Source organism: Hemiscyllium ocellatum, chromosome 20, assembly GCF_020745735.1.
Source record: "Hemiscyllium ocellatum isolate sHemOce1 chromosome 20, sHemOce1.pat.X.cur, whole genome shotgun sequence".
Classification (NCBI taxonomy): Eukaryota; Metazoa; Chordata; class Chondrichthyes; order Orectolobiformes; family Hemiscylliidae; genus Hemiscyllium; species Hemiscyllium ocellatum.
In genome coordinates, this window is record NC_083420.1 from 10,049,507 (window position 1) to 10,066,567 (window position 17,061).

The 17,061-nt window shown below is 38.9% G+C and overlaps 1 protein-coding gene across 1 annotated transcript in view; it reads right to left on the minus strand.

Annotated features, from left to right (window-relative positions):
* clec16a (C-type lectin domain containing 16A) overlaps positions 1–17,061 on the minus strand; it is a 269,043-nt gene that overhangs the window by 217,349 nt on the left and 34,633 nt on the right. The window contains exons 7-9 of the mRNA XM_060840490.1: positions 16,006–16,129; positions 12,564–12,738; positions 2,612–2,665 (exon numbers count right to left, since the gene is read on the minus strand). Of these exons, the coding sequence (XP_060696473.1) occupies positions 2,612–2,665; positions 12,564–12,738; positions 16,006–16,129 (353 nt within the window). The remainder of the gene's footprint in view (positions 1–2,611; positions 2,666–12,563; positions 12,739–16,005; positions 16,130–17,061) is intronic.

The window sequence follows — 17,061 nt, forward strand, 5'->3', positions numbered from 1 at the left end:
TCTCTCTATAACTGGATTCTTTGCAGTCTGTTCGTCAGGAAGTAATCAGTAAGGATAGGCAACAACACCACCTCCCCAACAATGGTGCCCTGCAAGGCTCAGCCCCCAATTATACTCCTTATATACTCATGACTGAGGGCAAATTCCAAACCAACTCCATTTACAGGCTTGCTGACGATAGCACTATTGTTTGAGATCTGGCATACAACGAAGAGACGGAGTACAAGAAGGAGAGAGAGCACTTAATAACATGGTGTAAAGACAACAACCCTCCATCAACATCAGCAAAATGAAGCAGCTGGTGATTGATTTCAGGAAGCAGAGCGGAGGGCACACTTCTGTCTGCAACAATGGTCCTCAGGTGGAGATGATCGATAGCGTCAGGTTCCTGGGATTGACGATCACCAAAAATCTGTCCTGGCCCACTCACATTGATAAGAACAAACAACACCATCTCTACTTCCCCAGGAGGGTAAGGGAATTCAGCATGTCCTTAAAAAATCTTACATTTTTTTTATCAATGCACGATAGAAAGCATTCTATCTGGATGCATCACCCCCTGTGTGATATGGCAACTGCTCTTCCCAAGACTGAAAGAAACTACAGACAGTTGTGAACACAGTCCAGTCCAGTAGACAAACCAGCCTCCCGTGCATTGATGTCGTCTATACATTCTGCTGCATCAAGAAAGCAACCAACATAATCAAATACCCTTCCCGCCTCGGTGATACTCTTTTTCGCTTTCCTGTGTCAGGAAGATATACATGCACAAACATATTCAAGAAAAGCTTCTTCCCTGATGTTATCAGACTTTTGAATGGATCTCTAAAATGTTAACGTTGAGATCTCTGCAACTTCTCGGCAGCTGTACCACTGTAACCTGCCCTCTGTTGTTACCCTGATGCATCTGTACCTTATGACCTGCCTGGAAAGCATGTAAGATAACACTTTTCACTGTACTTTAGCACATGTGAATACTAAATCAAATCAAAAATAATGCTTTTCCATCACGGTATCATGTAAATATAAATTGTTGTTTTCAAAATCCTAAAATTCCTAGCACAAATTTCCCTATTAAAGACAGGATGAAATGTACTCGTATGACATCAGCTCTTGGCTGTTCTATCTAACGCACTAGAGAGAATCATCACAATCAAAGCTGGCTGAAGGGACGTGGACACTGGCTATAGGCATTCCAAGTCATATTCCACCTAATGCTCTAACTGCAAATAGCTCTGTGGTCCTTATAAAAATGTACCTTATCCAAAGCTATAGATAAACACCAGACCTGCATAGTGAATAATTACACTGACATTTAAAGCAAAACCATTAATCATTATCATACTTACATCTTTGAGTTTGATAAATGAAATTCACAGCAAGCTACAAAAGACAACTGAAGGTACGAATTTGCCAATTAGCGAAATCCAGATTTCAAGTGACCAGCATGCAAAAGTAATGATGCGAACTTCAGATACTTCTCAAAAACTAGAGAACCAATGAAGATAGGACGGTGACTGGGTTAAGAGAGCGCAGAAGGCATTGGTTCACTCTGTGGTTAAATCTAAGTCATTTGTGGTTGTGGTGGTGATGGTGGTGGTAAAAAGGAAGGGCAGGTAAAAAGGAGACTGCACACAAGAGAGCACAAGAACGTAGCTAATAAAGGGTGGCAAATTATGTTTTTTATTCATTCACAGGATGAGGGCATCTCAGATTAGGGTCATAGAGTCTGACTAGACCAGCATTTACTACCCATTCCAGAGGGGAGTTAAGAGTCAACCACATTGCTGTAGATCTTGAATCCAGATCAGGTAAGGTTGGCAGTTTCCTTCAATATAAGGACAGTGTACCTAATGGGTTTTTTTCTGACAAATCAATATCAGACTCAATCCAGATTTTTCTGAATTCAAATTCCACCATCTGCCATGGCAGGATTTGAACTCAGTCAGCTGCATCTACTGGATTGACAGTTCAGTGATAATACTACTAGGCCATCACCTTGCCCACAAATTATAGCTTTTAAAAAGTTATAGGATATACTTTTGTTTCAAATCCTCTCAGATTTAAATAGGGCATGAAGTTCAAATAAGGGCACATCTACATGTTGCTCTCAATTCGCAAAACATATGCTCAACATTAAATGCTTGGTAGATAGGCAAGAGGCTGGAAGAACACAGCAAGCCAGGTATCATCAGGAGGTGGAGAGGTCTCAGGACCCCCAAAACATTGACTTCTCCACCTGATGCTGTTTGGCTCGATGTGCTCTTCCAACCTCCTGCCTGTCTACCTTGGATTCCAGCATCTGCAGTTTTTTTGCTAGGCACTTAATGTTGGAGACAAAGAGGCAAGGAAATAACAATTATTAAACACAGCTTCATATCAGCCAAGTTTCTTTCCATTACCAAACAAGCTAATTGTGACAATTTTCAAGTCAACTAACCATAAACATTTCCTTTACATTTTAAACTTTAATTATTGATGCTTATATGGATAATGTTATGTTCAAAGCTTAGGATTCTTTATCAAGACCACAAGGCCTCAATGCGACTGACTTTAGCAGGTTAGAAATCAAATTTTTTAATCATTAAAGATTATGCAATGTTTTACATACTTGTGAAAGAAGATATAATGATGCCTGACGACTGATTTTTGGATGATCGTCACACTGAGGAAGAAAAAACATTGAAAATTAACAATTTTGTTTCAATAAATCAATTTTAAGTCATTTGAAAATAAATATTAATCACAAACAAGAATGCCACATCCTAAAAATATCATTTTCATTTTAATATCGGATGTGTTCTTGATTTGAAAACACCAAACATACATTTCAATTCTACCATTCCTACAGAATGGGCCTTGCTTACAGACATGCTCACTTGCCCTTTCTTTTAGCTGATGTAGATACCCTGACTACTTTTCTTTTATTTTTAAAAAATTGTTTTGGGCGGAAACAAGAGTTAAATGTTAAAGGTCATTCAACTTCGAACTGTTACATGCTTTGAAAGAAAACTGATGCAGATGTTGGTGACTGGCCTTGATTATAACTCTGCAGTACACTGTAGATGATTCCACATCAATTGTTGCTCTACTCAGGGCTGATTGAATGTTGAATGGCCAATCAAGGGAAGACCAAAACTAAGCTGAAAATGTGTTGCTGGTTAAAGCACAGCAGGTTAGGCAGCATCTCAGGAATAGGGAATTCAACGTTTCGAGCATAAGCCCTTCATCAGGAATCCTGATGAAGGGCTTATGCTCGAAACGTCGAATTCCCTATTCCTAAGATGCTGCCTAACCTGCTGTGCTTTAACCAGCAACACATTTTCAGCTGTGATCTCCAGCATCTGCAGACCTCATTTTTTACTCGAAGACCAAAACTAACCAGCGAACCACAGAAAATACTGATAAGAAAAAAAGCAGTTCTGACGGATTTTGCCAGCTCCAGAGTGATTCTAGAAATTTTGGATCTAGCTGTTGGGTTTTACTCTCTCTAGTTTTATATCCAATTAAATAATTGTTAAATGATCTGGGAAAAGAATTTTAGCTTGTAAGAAAGAAGGAAATCTCTCTGGAAGTCTCATGAAACCAATTCACATTCACCAGTGACCTCAAAATTATATGTAGTTGCATACCTGTCAACAACTCATTATCTATGGATTGAATGAAGGCCTGGCATCCATCTGAAACTGTTTAATTGAACTGGCAAATTATAATACTTTTATTTTCTAAAAAAACAGTTTACCCCGAAACTGTTTGTCTGCCCATTCATGAGAATGGGGGCTATGATAAAAATATTGGATTTAAATGATAATTAATTTAATTGCCCTGCTTTTTAATTTTGGCCTGTGACAGTATTACTAAATGTTGGAGCAGCCCATGGCTAAGTCGACAAGATGGACTGTTTGGGCTTGTTTAGCGAACACAATATGCCGAAAGGGTTGGTCAGTTACGTACAGCAGATGCTCACAGCTGGATTTGTAAGTCTCCATACAGATATACTGGCTAAGAGGAGATTTTCCATAGGAAGAAACATTAGGGAAGTTAACCAGGTTTTTGTAAACAGACAGTTCTAAACATATAAGCATTCTAATATGGAATATTTTTGTAAGGCCTAGTTTAGCCACAGTCGCAAGCTTGTTATCGAGTAAAAAAATAATAAGTGTATGATCCTACAGCGTTTTGAATTGGATGTAAGTTTGCTCGTTGAGCTGTAAAGTTTGTTTTCAGACGTTTTTGTCACCATACCAGGTGACATCGTCAGTGAGTCTCCAGTGAAGCACTGGTGGTATGGCCTGCTTTTTTATTGATGTGCTGAGATTTCCTTGGGCTGGTGATGCCATTTCCTGTTCTTTTTCTCAAGGGCTGGTAAATGAGATCCAAGTCAATGTATTTGTTGATGGCATTCCAGCCAGAATTCTATGTTTCGAGTTGTTGCGAGTGTTCTCTGTTTATCTTGTCCTAGGATGGATGTGTTGTCCCAGTTGAAGTGGCGTCCTTTATCATCCGTACGTAAAGATACTAGTGAGAGTGGATCATGTTTCTTTGTGGCTAGTTCATGTATCCTGGTGACTAGTTTTCTGCCGGTTGGTCCAATATAATGTTTGTTACAATTCTTGCAAGGTATTTTGTCAATTACATTAGTTTTTCTTGTAGTCTGCGTAGAGTCTGTCAAGTTCGTTAGCTGCTGTTTTAATATGTTGGTGGGTTTGTAGGCTACCATGAAGCCAAGAGGTCCGAGTGGTCTGGCAGTCATTTCTGAGATGTCTTGGATGTAGGGGAGAGTGGCTAGGGTTTCTAGACTCGTTTTGTCTGCTTGTTTGGATTTGTTGTTGAGAAACTGGTGGACTGCGTTCATTAGGTACCCATTCTTCTTGATTTTCCTCTGCTCTGCAGTGTGTGATGGCTCATTGAAATAATTTTCTAATGCAGCTTCGATTGTGGATGTTGGGATGATTGCTTCTGTAGTTCAGTATTCGGTCTATGTGTTGTTTTCCTCTAGACAATGGTTTGAAGTTCCCATTGTTCTACTGCGACATCTAGGAATGGCAATTTGTTAATGTTTTCCTCCTCTTTAGTGAGTTTTATGCTAGTAAGGGTATTATTGATGGTCTTGAAGGTTTTCTCTAATTTGTTTCATTTACTGTTGACAAAAGGTGTCACTAACATGGCGGACCCAAAGATTGGGTTGGATGGTTGGCAGAACTGTTTGTTCGAGTCTCTGCATTACTGCCTTTGCTAAGAACCCCGATATCGGAGACCCCATGGTTGTTCCGTTGGTTTATCTGTAGGTTTTGTTGTTGAAAGCGAAGTGGGTGGTAAGGCATAGGTCCACTAGCTTGACAATATTGTCGTTGCTGATGAAGTTGGTGGTGGTTGGTGTTTGTATCTTTGGTTCTTCTAATAGCGTAGTCAGCGTTTCCTTGGCCAAGTTGGTGTTGATGGATGTGAACAAGGCTATATCATCAAAAGGAGACCATTATTTCATTCTCTTCTATCTTTGTGTCTTTGATGGTCTTCAGGAATTCTTGGGTGGAGTGGATGGAGTGGTGTGAGTCTAAGTGCTTTAGTCTTTGGTGAAGCTCATTGGCTAATCTGTAAATTGGTGTACCAGGTAGCGAGACTATGGGTCTAAGGGAGGCTCCTGGTTTGTGAATTTTGGGTAATCCATAGAAGCGTGGTGTATTAGATCCATCTGGTTTCATTTTTCGGAAGTCAGTCTTATTTAGTTCTCCAGATTTCTGAAGGTTTTTTTTGAGTAGGGCTGTGATTAGGTTCTCTAGTTGTGGGGTCAGGTCTATCACCACTTGTTGGTATCTATAAGTACTGTGTCCACTTTTTCAATGTAGTCTCTTAGATTTAGGATGACTATCTAGAATCTTTGTCTGCAGGTAGGAATAACAGTGTTTTTAACTTTTTTTTTAAAAAAGTCCTTCTAGTACTTTCCTTTTTCCTGCTTAATGTTTTTTTTTAGATTAGATTAGACTTACAGTGTGGAAACAGGCCCTTCGGCCCAACAAGTCCACACCGACCCGCCGAAGCGCAACCCACCCATACCCCTACATTTACCCCTTACCTAACACTACGGGCAATTTAGCTTAACCAATTCACCTGACCCGCACATCTTGTGACTGTGGGAGGAAACCGGAGCACCCGGAGGAAACCCACGCAGACACGGGGAGAACGTGCAAACTCCACACAGTCAGTCGCCTGAGTCGGGAATTGAACCCGGGTCTACAGGCGCTGTGAGGCAGCAGCGCTAACCACTGTGCCACCGTAATGTTGGTGTGACAGTCTGTCTGATGGTTTGCTGGGTTTCTTCTGAGAGTTGGTTGTCTTTCAGTGTTGCTTCTAATGCTGCTAAGAAACCTTTCTTGTCCACATCCTGGAAGTTGCAATGTAATCCTCTTACTAAGATGGCTTTTTCAGTGTCTGTTAAGAGTTGGTCAGATACATTTTTTATCCGTACTTCTGTGTTGTCATTTTGTCTAAGTCTGTCACATTTTTTTATGCAGGTCTAGTTTCTACAATGTGTTTGTCGCTGTTTAATGTCTATGGCTTGTCATACTGTGTCTGTCCAGTGATGTGCCAGCTCAGCTCACCTTCAACAACAAAACCTACAGACACACAAATGGAATACCCATGGGATCGCTGATATCAGGGTTCATAGCAGAGGCAGTAATGCAGAGACTCAAACAAACAACTCTGCCAACCATCCAACCCAAACTTTGGGTCCGCTATGTGGATGACACCTTTGTCATCCCTAAACAAAACAAATTAGAGAAAACCTTCGAGCCACAAAAAGTCATGACTCACTCTCAGTAGTATCTTTACATATAGATGAGGAAGGACACTACTTCGACTGGGACAACACATCCATCCTAGGACAAGCCAAACAGAGAGAGACACAAGAATTCCTTGAAGCATGGCATTCCAACCAGAGCTCAATCAACAAACACATTGATTTGGATCCCATTTACTTACCTCTAAGAAAAAGAACAGGAAATGATATCACCAACCCAAATACACACCAACCTAAACACACAAATAAAAAGTGGGTCATATCATCAGTGCTTCACTGGAGGCTCACTGATGATGTTACCTAGTATGGTGATGAAACATCTGAAAACAAACCTTTCAGCTCAGCGAGCAAACTTACATCTAGAACCTCAACCTGAGCTACAAATCTTCTCAAAACTCACTAGTATTTTGAACTGTTTAGGCAACTGTAGAATTAGAAAGGCAAACAACAAATTAGTATCAAAAGATTAGTTGCATTCCTTGAGCAAATGCTTCTAGGTGATAAAGAAGCCAAATGCATTATTAGAGACAGTAAAGTAATCAATAGCGTAAGCCATTGGCCAGGTTGTAAAAAAAAGATCACTCATGACTGAGAGAGACAGACAACTGAAACTTAAGTGCAGATGTAGACAATTCAAACAAATTCTTACATCCAAAGAGCAAGGGAAGAGCAATAAATACAAAATACAGAATAAAGATATTGCTGGCCCCTAGTGTATTTGTGGAATCATTTAGAGCCAGTAAACTCAAAGGTGATAGAATTTCACCTTCATCAGTGGAGTTCAAACAGAAACATTGAGATTCCAAAGACAGATGATGGAGGTATCTGATAAACATCATGCGATTACGGGATGACCTAGGACTGTCCATAGGCTTGTCTCTCATTGATCATTTATCTACTGGATTGGAATCATAGATTAGGGGGATGTGACTAACAATGGCATTACTGTTGCATAGAATTATTGTAACATGAAGGGTATAAAGATGTTGTATTTCACTTGGAAACTCTGAGCTCCATCTCTGATCTGAGCTGGGTATTAAGAGGCAACTGCACCCCACATGAATGCCAGATTTGGGGTGGTCTCTGGCCTCTCCCAAATATATGGCAATAGAGCTCTGACTAAAGATCAATTATGCTAAAGAACACAGGTCATAACACTCCTCTTTGATATTTCTCCCTACAAAATTAATGCAGTTAATTTTTGCTTGCTATAAATGTGGTACCCACGATCTGCTGTTCATAAACAATTGGGGGGTGGGGTCTAAAATATTTTAATTTCATTGTGTTGCAAATCCAACGATAAAGAGGTTGATTTAGTTTGGCTTCCTGTCTGTATCATAACACTGACTGAAGTAAACCTTATGAAGAACAGCAGTAGAAAATATACTGCAATACTTCAATGGCATCACATAATGCAGTACAGAAATATTCCAACATGAGTTTTCAACTGAAAATGTTGATTTCAAGTAGGAAAGCTATTTTAACTGGAAACCAAAATTTTAGTACCTGGCTTATCCTTAATAATTGAGAAAACTCAAACTAAGCTGTATTGCAACTGAAAAGCAAAATGAAGATGACAGGACTTCAGCTCAATTTCTCAGTTTAAGAATGGGAACTGAAGTCAATTGCTGCATGCATCAAATATGATTGCAATTTGTACAGTAATCTTTCAGATGAAAGGTTTGGAGAAAAGGATGTTGCAAGAAGTTTGCACATTGAGAGCTGTAAAAAAAAGTGTTAAGCAAAATTTGAATAAATAACTCAATAATTAAAAGCAATAAAACTATATGTTAAGAATTTTAAACAAACAAAGACTATAGTAGGCACACACGTCTGAAGGGTTAATATTTCAGGTATAGTAAGCTCTCATTTCAACAAAAGGAATCCATTTCTAGTCTCCTTCCTATCGGAAAGATGTTGTGAAACTTGAAAAGGTTCAGAAAAGATTTTCAAGGATGTTGCCAAGGTTGGAGGATTTGAGCTAAAGGGAGAGGCTGAACAGGCTGGGGCTGTTTTCCCTGGAGTGTCGGAGTCTGAGGGGTGACCTTATAGAGGTTTGCAAAATTATGAGGGGCATGAATAGCGTAAATAGGCAAAGTCTTTTCCCTGGGGTCAGGGAGTCCAGAACTAGAGGGCATAGGTTTAGAGTGAGGGGAAAAATATAAAAGAGACCTAAGGGGCAACTTTTTCAAGCAGAGGGTGGTACGTGTATGGAATGAGCTGCCAGAGGAAGTGGTGGAGTCTGGTACAATTACAGAATTTAAGAGGCAGTTGGATGGGTATATGAATAGGAAGGGTTTGGAGAGGTATGGGCCAGATGCTGGCAGGCGGGATTAGATTGGGTTGGGGTATCTGGTCAGCATGGACGGTTGGACCGAAGGGTCTGTTTCCATGTTGTACATCTCTATGATAGGCTGGAAAACTCAAAACATAACTAACCAGCTGCGTCTTACAGCTAAATAGCCTGAGTGGCATGATTTTTTTTGCTGGAGTTGTTGAGTTTAGCCTGTGATCAAAGAATCTGCAGTATTATTAACGGGGATGAATCATAACTTGATGCAAAACATTCAAATACAATCTTACTTCATTTTTTTCTTCAGGGAATGAGAACTGACAGCAAGGCAAGAATTGGTTACTTATTCCCAATCGTCCTTGACAAGGAAATCATTTTCTGAATCACTCTAGTTCATTTGGTGCAAGTACTCTTGCAGTGCTCTCACAAGGACAGTTCAAGTGACATTGAGGTAACAGCATTATAGCTCCAAGTCAGGGCGGTGTATGACTTGGAGGAGAAGCTGCAAATGGTAGGTCTGGGAGGGATGCTCTTCAGAGGGTGGGTGTGGACTCAATGCGCCCATTTCTATAATGTAGGGACTTTATGAAGCGCTGAAACTGGTCAAGATTTACTGACAAATTTCACTAACGCTGCCTCCATTCCAGTAATGTAAACCAAATCTTTTATTGGGATTTTATACAGAGGGACTATTTATGCATTACAGTCAGCAAGTCCCAATGTTAAGGCAAAGGGTCTCTTACACCTTAAATATAAACACATTTCTTCCAATTGGTTTGGGGTGTTTCCAGTATTTTCCATGTTTTGGATTTTCAGCAAGTAATGGTTTTTGGTTTTTCTATCAGCTATCACAATATTCTGAGTGAACTTGTACCAGCTCCCAAACAGAAATATTTTGCAATATCCTGAACTACAAACCTTGTGTTTAAAAATTACTATGCACAGTGCAATCAATTTGGTACATACCAGATAATTACTTCTATTAACAATATCTAAAAGTATCTACTCTACAAATCATAAACATATTGAAACTAAAACTGGTCACTTGCAAGTTTGTTTTGCAGGTACAGGAACATGGGATGAAAAATTTGAGCTAAATCGTTGTACTTCATTCCAACCCTTTACATAACTTACAGTAAGAAACTGACAAACATGACAAATTACTAGTCTGGTTTAAAGTGAACAATATAGATATTAGCCATACTGTAATTGACACACTGCACCTTTTCTAGGTGAAAAAAGTTATTAAACATGCTGCTTCGTGTTTGGTGTTTTAAAAGTTTTATGTTCTCTCAGTTAGTATTGCTGTCATTTTCCATTTCAGTTCATTCGCTTTCCAGTTTTCCTCTACATCCTTGTGCTGTCCTTTGTTCAGTCTCTATTCTCTTTCTGCAGTGAGAGTAATCTCCAACTTCTGCTCGTTAACTAAGTTTCACTTTCATTTTCACCAATTTTTACATTCTCACTTTCAAGGTCTTTTTCTTTAAATCGGCAGTGTGGAACATTAAAGCACAACTAGAATCCAATGCATCTATCTATTAGAAAATGTTTCATAAATACAGCCATACCCATTGGCATTTCATTTAAAATATCCCAGCACTTGCACATGATTGGTAAAATTCATGTCTTTATTTTGGATAGCAACTGTTCTAAAATTATATGTTTGTTTGTTTTTTAAAAAATGAACTCAGCTTCAAATCTGCGTCACTTCTTTACAATTCGGCTGCTGGCTAGTAGCAGTAGAGATGTGGGACAGATATTTCGGGCAGAAGCCCTTCCTGATGAAGAGCTCCTGCCTGAAACCTCTATTTTCCTGCTCCTCTGATGCTGCCTGACCTGCTGTGCTTTTCCAGCACCACTCTAATCTCGACTCTAATCTCCAGCATCTGCAGTCCTCACTTTCGCCCAGACTTTTTAAGACCTGTACATAAACTTAGAGATGTAATGAAAAATGACAAGTTAGCAGACTAATTACCGTCTGGTAAAAAAAAGGGTGGTTGTGGGTGGCGTGTAGAAAACAATGACTTTCTCTTTGACCCAAGAATTCCCTTGTAAGCACATTTTAAAAATGGATAACCATGCGGTCTTGTACCAAATTGTTTAGAATTTCACCATGATAATGACTACATTCACTTTCAATGACAGTCAAACCAAAATTGAAATGCACAGAAATTTTGCTTCTTAATTTTTTTCCTTCTTTGTAATTGCTAAACCTCCTGGAAAAACATTCATCTGAAGAATGCTAAAACATAAACTGGTCCATTTATTTTTCCATTCATCAATTCTTGCAAAAAATTCTGGAAATACAGAAATTCAAAGCTTTACTCAAATGCCTTTTCCTTGACTGTACAATAAAATTGCAGTTCACTACCATAAGCTAACCTCACCTCCTTCTCATGTCTGCACCAGTTACACAAATCTACAAGAAATGAGGTCTCCACTTCTGATTTAGAATACATCAGGTTTTATTCACTTCACTCTTAATGGCCATGCTTCCAGCTCCTTAAATCATTTGCTCTTCCTTTCAGACATTCTTTCAAATCTACCTCCTTGGGGCAACCTTTTGCCTATTTGGCTTAAAAATTCATTATGTGACTCAACATTAAATTTACGAAGTGTTTTTCGTTGTTTTATCAATTTAAATGCAATATAGAAATGCTCGTGTTATTGACGTATGCTGCATGTGCAGTCACTCTCAGATGCATCATCACGGAGTATGCAGTATAAAACTGCAAAGTAATTTCAGTTTGTCCCTCATCTATGCATGCACTCTGTACAAGCTTACATTTAGGCACCACTCTTATTTAGAGATACAAATTCAATTGTGCAGAGAAAATAGTAACACCAAAAATAGAAACTTCTGTCAATAACAGAAAATGTCACCCAACGCAAGAGTCTCACACCTTGAACTGACCTCAAGAATTATACTTTAAAAATAGCAAGCCATTCAGACATCTGATTAAACAGACGATCAAAACTGCTAAAGGATTGTAACTAGATCTAAAAAGGTTACACTTTAGCACTGTGCATGTACTCACTACAGCACTTTAGCAGCAGAGTATATTGTGCATTATATGGTCTTTTCCTTATGAAACAGCACAAATAAGACAACCTGCTAATATATTTAGATTATATATAACATATTCCTTTTGAATGCATGCAGTAAAATACACACATCTGCAACAGTATTGTCTGGACTGCAAGATGTCTACCCATTAAAAGAATGCTGCTGGTCTCCAAAAAAACAAATACTTCACAACAACTTAACATGCGTTTATACAATTGTTGCTATTATGGCAAATTTGGCTATGGTAGCTATTTTGAAAAGGCACTAAAATGTTTCTCACCAGGTGTATTTTTCAGTCTATAGTTTCATTATCACACCAAAAATAAGCAAAATGATATCGAGGTTTTACAATAACCCAGTATTTTCATAAAAGTTATACAGTATTATGTATAAAGACACTTTACCTGTTCTTGAGACACCAATGAATACACATATAATGGCAGAAAAAGTCTGTTTAATAGATGATCTGTCAGTACATCATTCAGGAATTCACAGTTAATGGTCAGGATATCATTCAGATAATGCAGGTGATCCAGATGTTCAGCTACCAGGTCACTCAATCTGGCTCTATTTCTATGCCTGCCATTACAAGAGTTAAACATTACCAAAACAACAAATTTTGCAAACTGAAATTTCAATATATTACAACATCCAGCATCAGCGTACTGAAATTTCAAAGAAATAAATTCTCCTTGTCTGAATAAATGGGGCAAATTTAATCTCTATGTAGAAGTCATAGAGCTATCAAAATGTACAGTACGGAAACAGACCCTTCAGTCCAGCCAGTCCATGCCAACCAGATATTCCAACCCAATCTAGTCCCACCTGCAGTGCCTGGCCCATATCCCTCCAAACCCTTCCTACGCATATACCCATCCAGATGCTTTTTAAATATTGCAATTATACCAGCCTTCACCACTTCCTCTAGCAGCTCATTCCATACACGCACACCCTCTGTGTAAAAAAGTTGCCCCTTAGGGCCCTTTTATATAGCTTTCTTCCCACACCCTAAACCTATGCCCTTTAATCCTGGACTTCCGCACTCCAGTGAAAAGACTGTCTACTTATCCTGTCCATGCCCCCTCATGATTTTTTAAAACTCTAGAAGGTCACCTCTCAGCCTCCGAAACTCGAGTGAAAACATCCCTAGCCTATTCAACCTCTCCCTACAGCTCAAATCCTCCAACCCTGGCAACATGATTTAATCGCTAAAAAGTAATAATGGACAAAAGGATTGCTACATCATTGATTATCTATTCATGTCTTTTTCGCACAAACAATTCAAATATGGTGTGCTCAGGGTGGTGCAAGCCTACAGTGAGTAAATACTTTCAGTTTCTTAATGATATTTCAATATACAAAGGGAGTCTTTTTACAAGTGAAAAGTATGGGGGGGGGGGGTGGGAGAGGAGGAATTCTTCACTGGGAAGAAGTAGCAGAGGAGGCAGCAACCTGCATGTTGTGCACTGTAAACATTTAACAGATGCAAGCTGCGCCGGTTAATACCAATCCCTGAGAAATGATTGAGTCTGCAAAATGTCACCTGAAGTGAGCAGATTTTTTTTGCAGTGGAGTTTTTTTTTAAAAATTCACTCATGGGATAAGGGCATTGTTGACTGGTCAGCATTTACCACCCATCCCTTGCTGCTTTTAAACTAAGTGGCTTGCTAAGCCATTTCTGAGGGCACTTGAGAATCAACAACATTGTGGTAGGTCTGGAGTCACATGTCTCCCAGACGAAGGAAGGATGGCAGGTTTCCTTCTATAAAAGGATATTAGTGAACCCATTGGGTTTCCAACAATTAGCGATGGCTACATGGTCATCAGTAGATTAACTCTAGATTTTAAAAAAAATTGAATTCAAATTCCACCATTGGTGGTGAGATTTGAACCCAAGTCCCCAGAACATTAGCCAAGTTTCTGGATTAATACTTGAGTGATACTACCACTAGGCCATTACCTCTCCTAGGAGATGGGTTTAAAACATTAATGATATTCAACTTTGGCCCCACTTTCAAATGGGGCTCTTAGCTTTGAAAGCTGCCCACAAATATCTAGGCAATCTCAGAGGCATGCATTCCAACTTTCCTAATATTAATCTAAATTTGGTGCTGCATCAAAGTGACCTCCAGGCATCCATAACATAAATAAGCAGCCAATCACAAAGCATTCATACTGACAAAGTCCAAGATGTGAAATGTGTATCGATTATCCTACATGTTATTCACTAAAATGTAAATTTAAAAAACGATTGGCTCTTACACATTGAATTTTAGGCTCTTCCTCAACCAATTAACTTTTAAAAATGTAAAACACAAACAATTTTCAATCATAATGGAAAACTTGACATTCCTCAATTACAAAAATTAGTTTTCAGAACCAAAAAGGTTTTGCAGCAATAACCAACTTAATTACCTCTTAATTAACCAATTTCAAGTCATCCAGCAAGATGCAACTCTTTCCAAGGGTTTTAGCGACAAGTCTGGTCATGTAAAAGGAGCATTTTTTAAAAATCAGGTCAGTGATTTCTAATTAATTGTAAGTTAAGGATTCGTCTAACAGACATGCAGAATCACTGACAGCAATGTCTGGACTTCTTTCTGCATTTACCAGTACAGGTAGCCTCCAGAAATTGCAGTTAGGTTCAGAGGAGTAATGACAACAAATGCTGATCGCTTAGCATCATTGCAAAAAGCCTCTCTTTTTGTTTTATTTTAACATTAAGTGTTAAAACTAAAATTGTGCAATTTATAGCATACCAAAGTTTTGTTGTTGATATAGTGCTCAAATTTCAAGACTAAAAGACTAAAACTCATCCAACTCCTATTTATTGTCAATTTCTTTCATAGGTGGGTTTCAAGCTCTTTTTTTCATTCATTCACAGGGATGTGGGCATCACTGGCTAGGCCAGCATTTATTGCCAATCCCTAATTGTCCAGAGGGCAGTTAAGAGTCAACCACATTGCTGTGGGTCTGACATCACGTGTAGGCTACACCAGATAAAGGAGAGCAGTTTCCTTCCCTAAGGGACATTAGTGAACCAGAATGGTTTTATTCAACAATCCTTCATTAAACTCTTAATTCCAGAGTTTCAATGAATTCAAATTCCACCATCTGCTGTGTGGGATTTGACCACAAGTCCCCAGAATATTAGCTTAGTCTCTAGATTAATAATCCAGCGATATTGCCACTGGGTCATCACCTCACCAGGTTGGATCGTGCATTAGTTTAAACAAAACTAATAAAAATGCTGATATCAAGCTAACACCAAAATGGGTTCAAAAAGATTTACACTGATGTTGCCAGGGTTGGAGGATTTGAGTTACAGGGAGAGGTTGAATAGGCTGGGGTTGTTTTCTCTGGAGCGTCAGAGGTGGAGGGATGACCTTATAGAGGTTTATAAAATAATGAGGGGCATGGATAGGATAAATAGACAAGGTGTTTTTCCCCCGGGGTGAGGAGAGTCCAGAACTAGACGGCATAGATTTAGGGCGAGGGGGGAAAGATATCAAGGGAACACAGAGGGTGGTGAGTGTATGGAATGAGCTGCCAGAGGAAGTGGTGGAGGCTGGTACACGGGTATATGGATAGGAAGGACTTAGAAAGATATATGAGCCAAGTGTTGGCAAACTCGGACTAGATTAGGATATCTGGTCGGCTTGGAGGAGTTGGACCAAAGGTTCTGTTTCAGTGCGGTACACGATTCTATAACACATTTGCCAAAGTTTCAATCCTTATAAAACATTGCAGTACACATGCAAGTGTTGATTCACCGATCCTTGAACATGCAGATGTCAAAACACACAAGAACCACTGCCAAGTATCAAAAAACATTTTCAAACTTACTCTTCGTCAGTTTGCAAACAGTTGTCCAACTCAATCACATGACTTCCAATGAACCAAACCAAATTGGAGAAATAGGGAACTGCTGTTTTGTCTCTGATGTAGTGCAACATAAGCTGGTTATCCACTGTCCACATGAAAAGCAAAATACAGCTTCTGGTTACAGAAAACAAAACTGAAACTAAATCTCAATACTACAGTCTACAACACCTCAAGAAAACTACAATATTATCTCTAATATAGCAATAATAATTATTGAATCATGAAGGCATCATTTTACTACATCATGCTTTATGTTATATGTCCAATCTGCTACCTCCCAATCTGTTTGGCCTAGTTCATAGGGCACTCTATAAAAAAAAAGGACACTTTTTAGTTCCGCTAAACCCAAAATGGATCTTTTAAAATTCTTTGATTATCTATTGAGTTTATTTGACCACATAACAGTTTGTTAATGAATCCACACTTGTTCAATTATCAGATAGTTTGTTTAAGCTAGTTCATCTAGTACTAGTGTACAGGAATTCTCAACTAAATATTGTCTGCGGTCTCCACAATAATCTCCATTCCTGAGCTCGTGACTCCCCCTCCACAAGCGTGGTCAGAGGCCGAACCAAACACTTCATAATCTTAGTGTAATAGTTAACCCTGATGTCAGCTTCTAAACATTTTTTGCACCATCAATTAAGACTACTACTTTCATCTCTGTAACACCATCCAAGTCCAATCCACCTCATCTAATGCTGAAGCCTTCATTGTAATTTTGTTATCGCCATACTTGACTATTCAAAAACAATTCTGTCCAATTTTCCATATTTTACCCAATGTAAATGCAAGGCCATCTAAATCTCTGCTGTCCATGGCCTTACTTATGCAGAGTCCTATTAAGCTATTATCTTTATGCTTTTTGATCCAGATTAGCTCCTAATCAAGCAGTACGTTAAATGTTACAACTCCCAATTTTAGTTTTAAATCTCCTCATGGCCTTGTCCTTACCTATCTCCACAACCTCCTCTAGCATCCTTAGTTTTATTTGCTCTATCCTTGGCAATTATACCT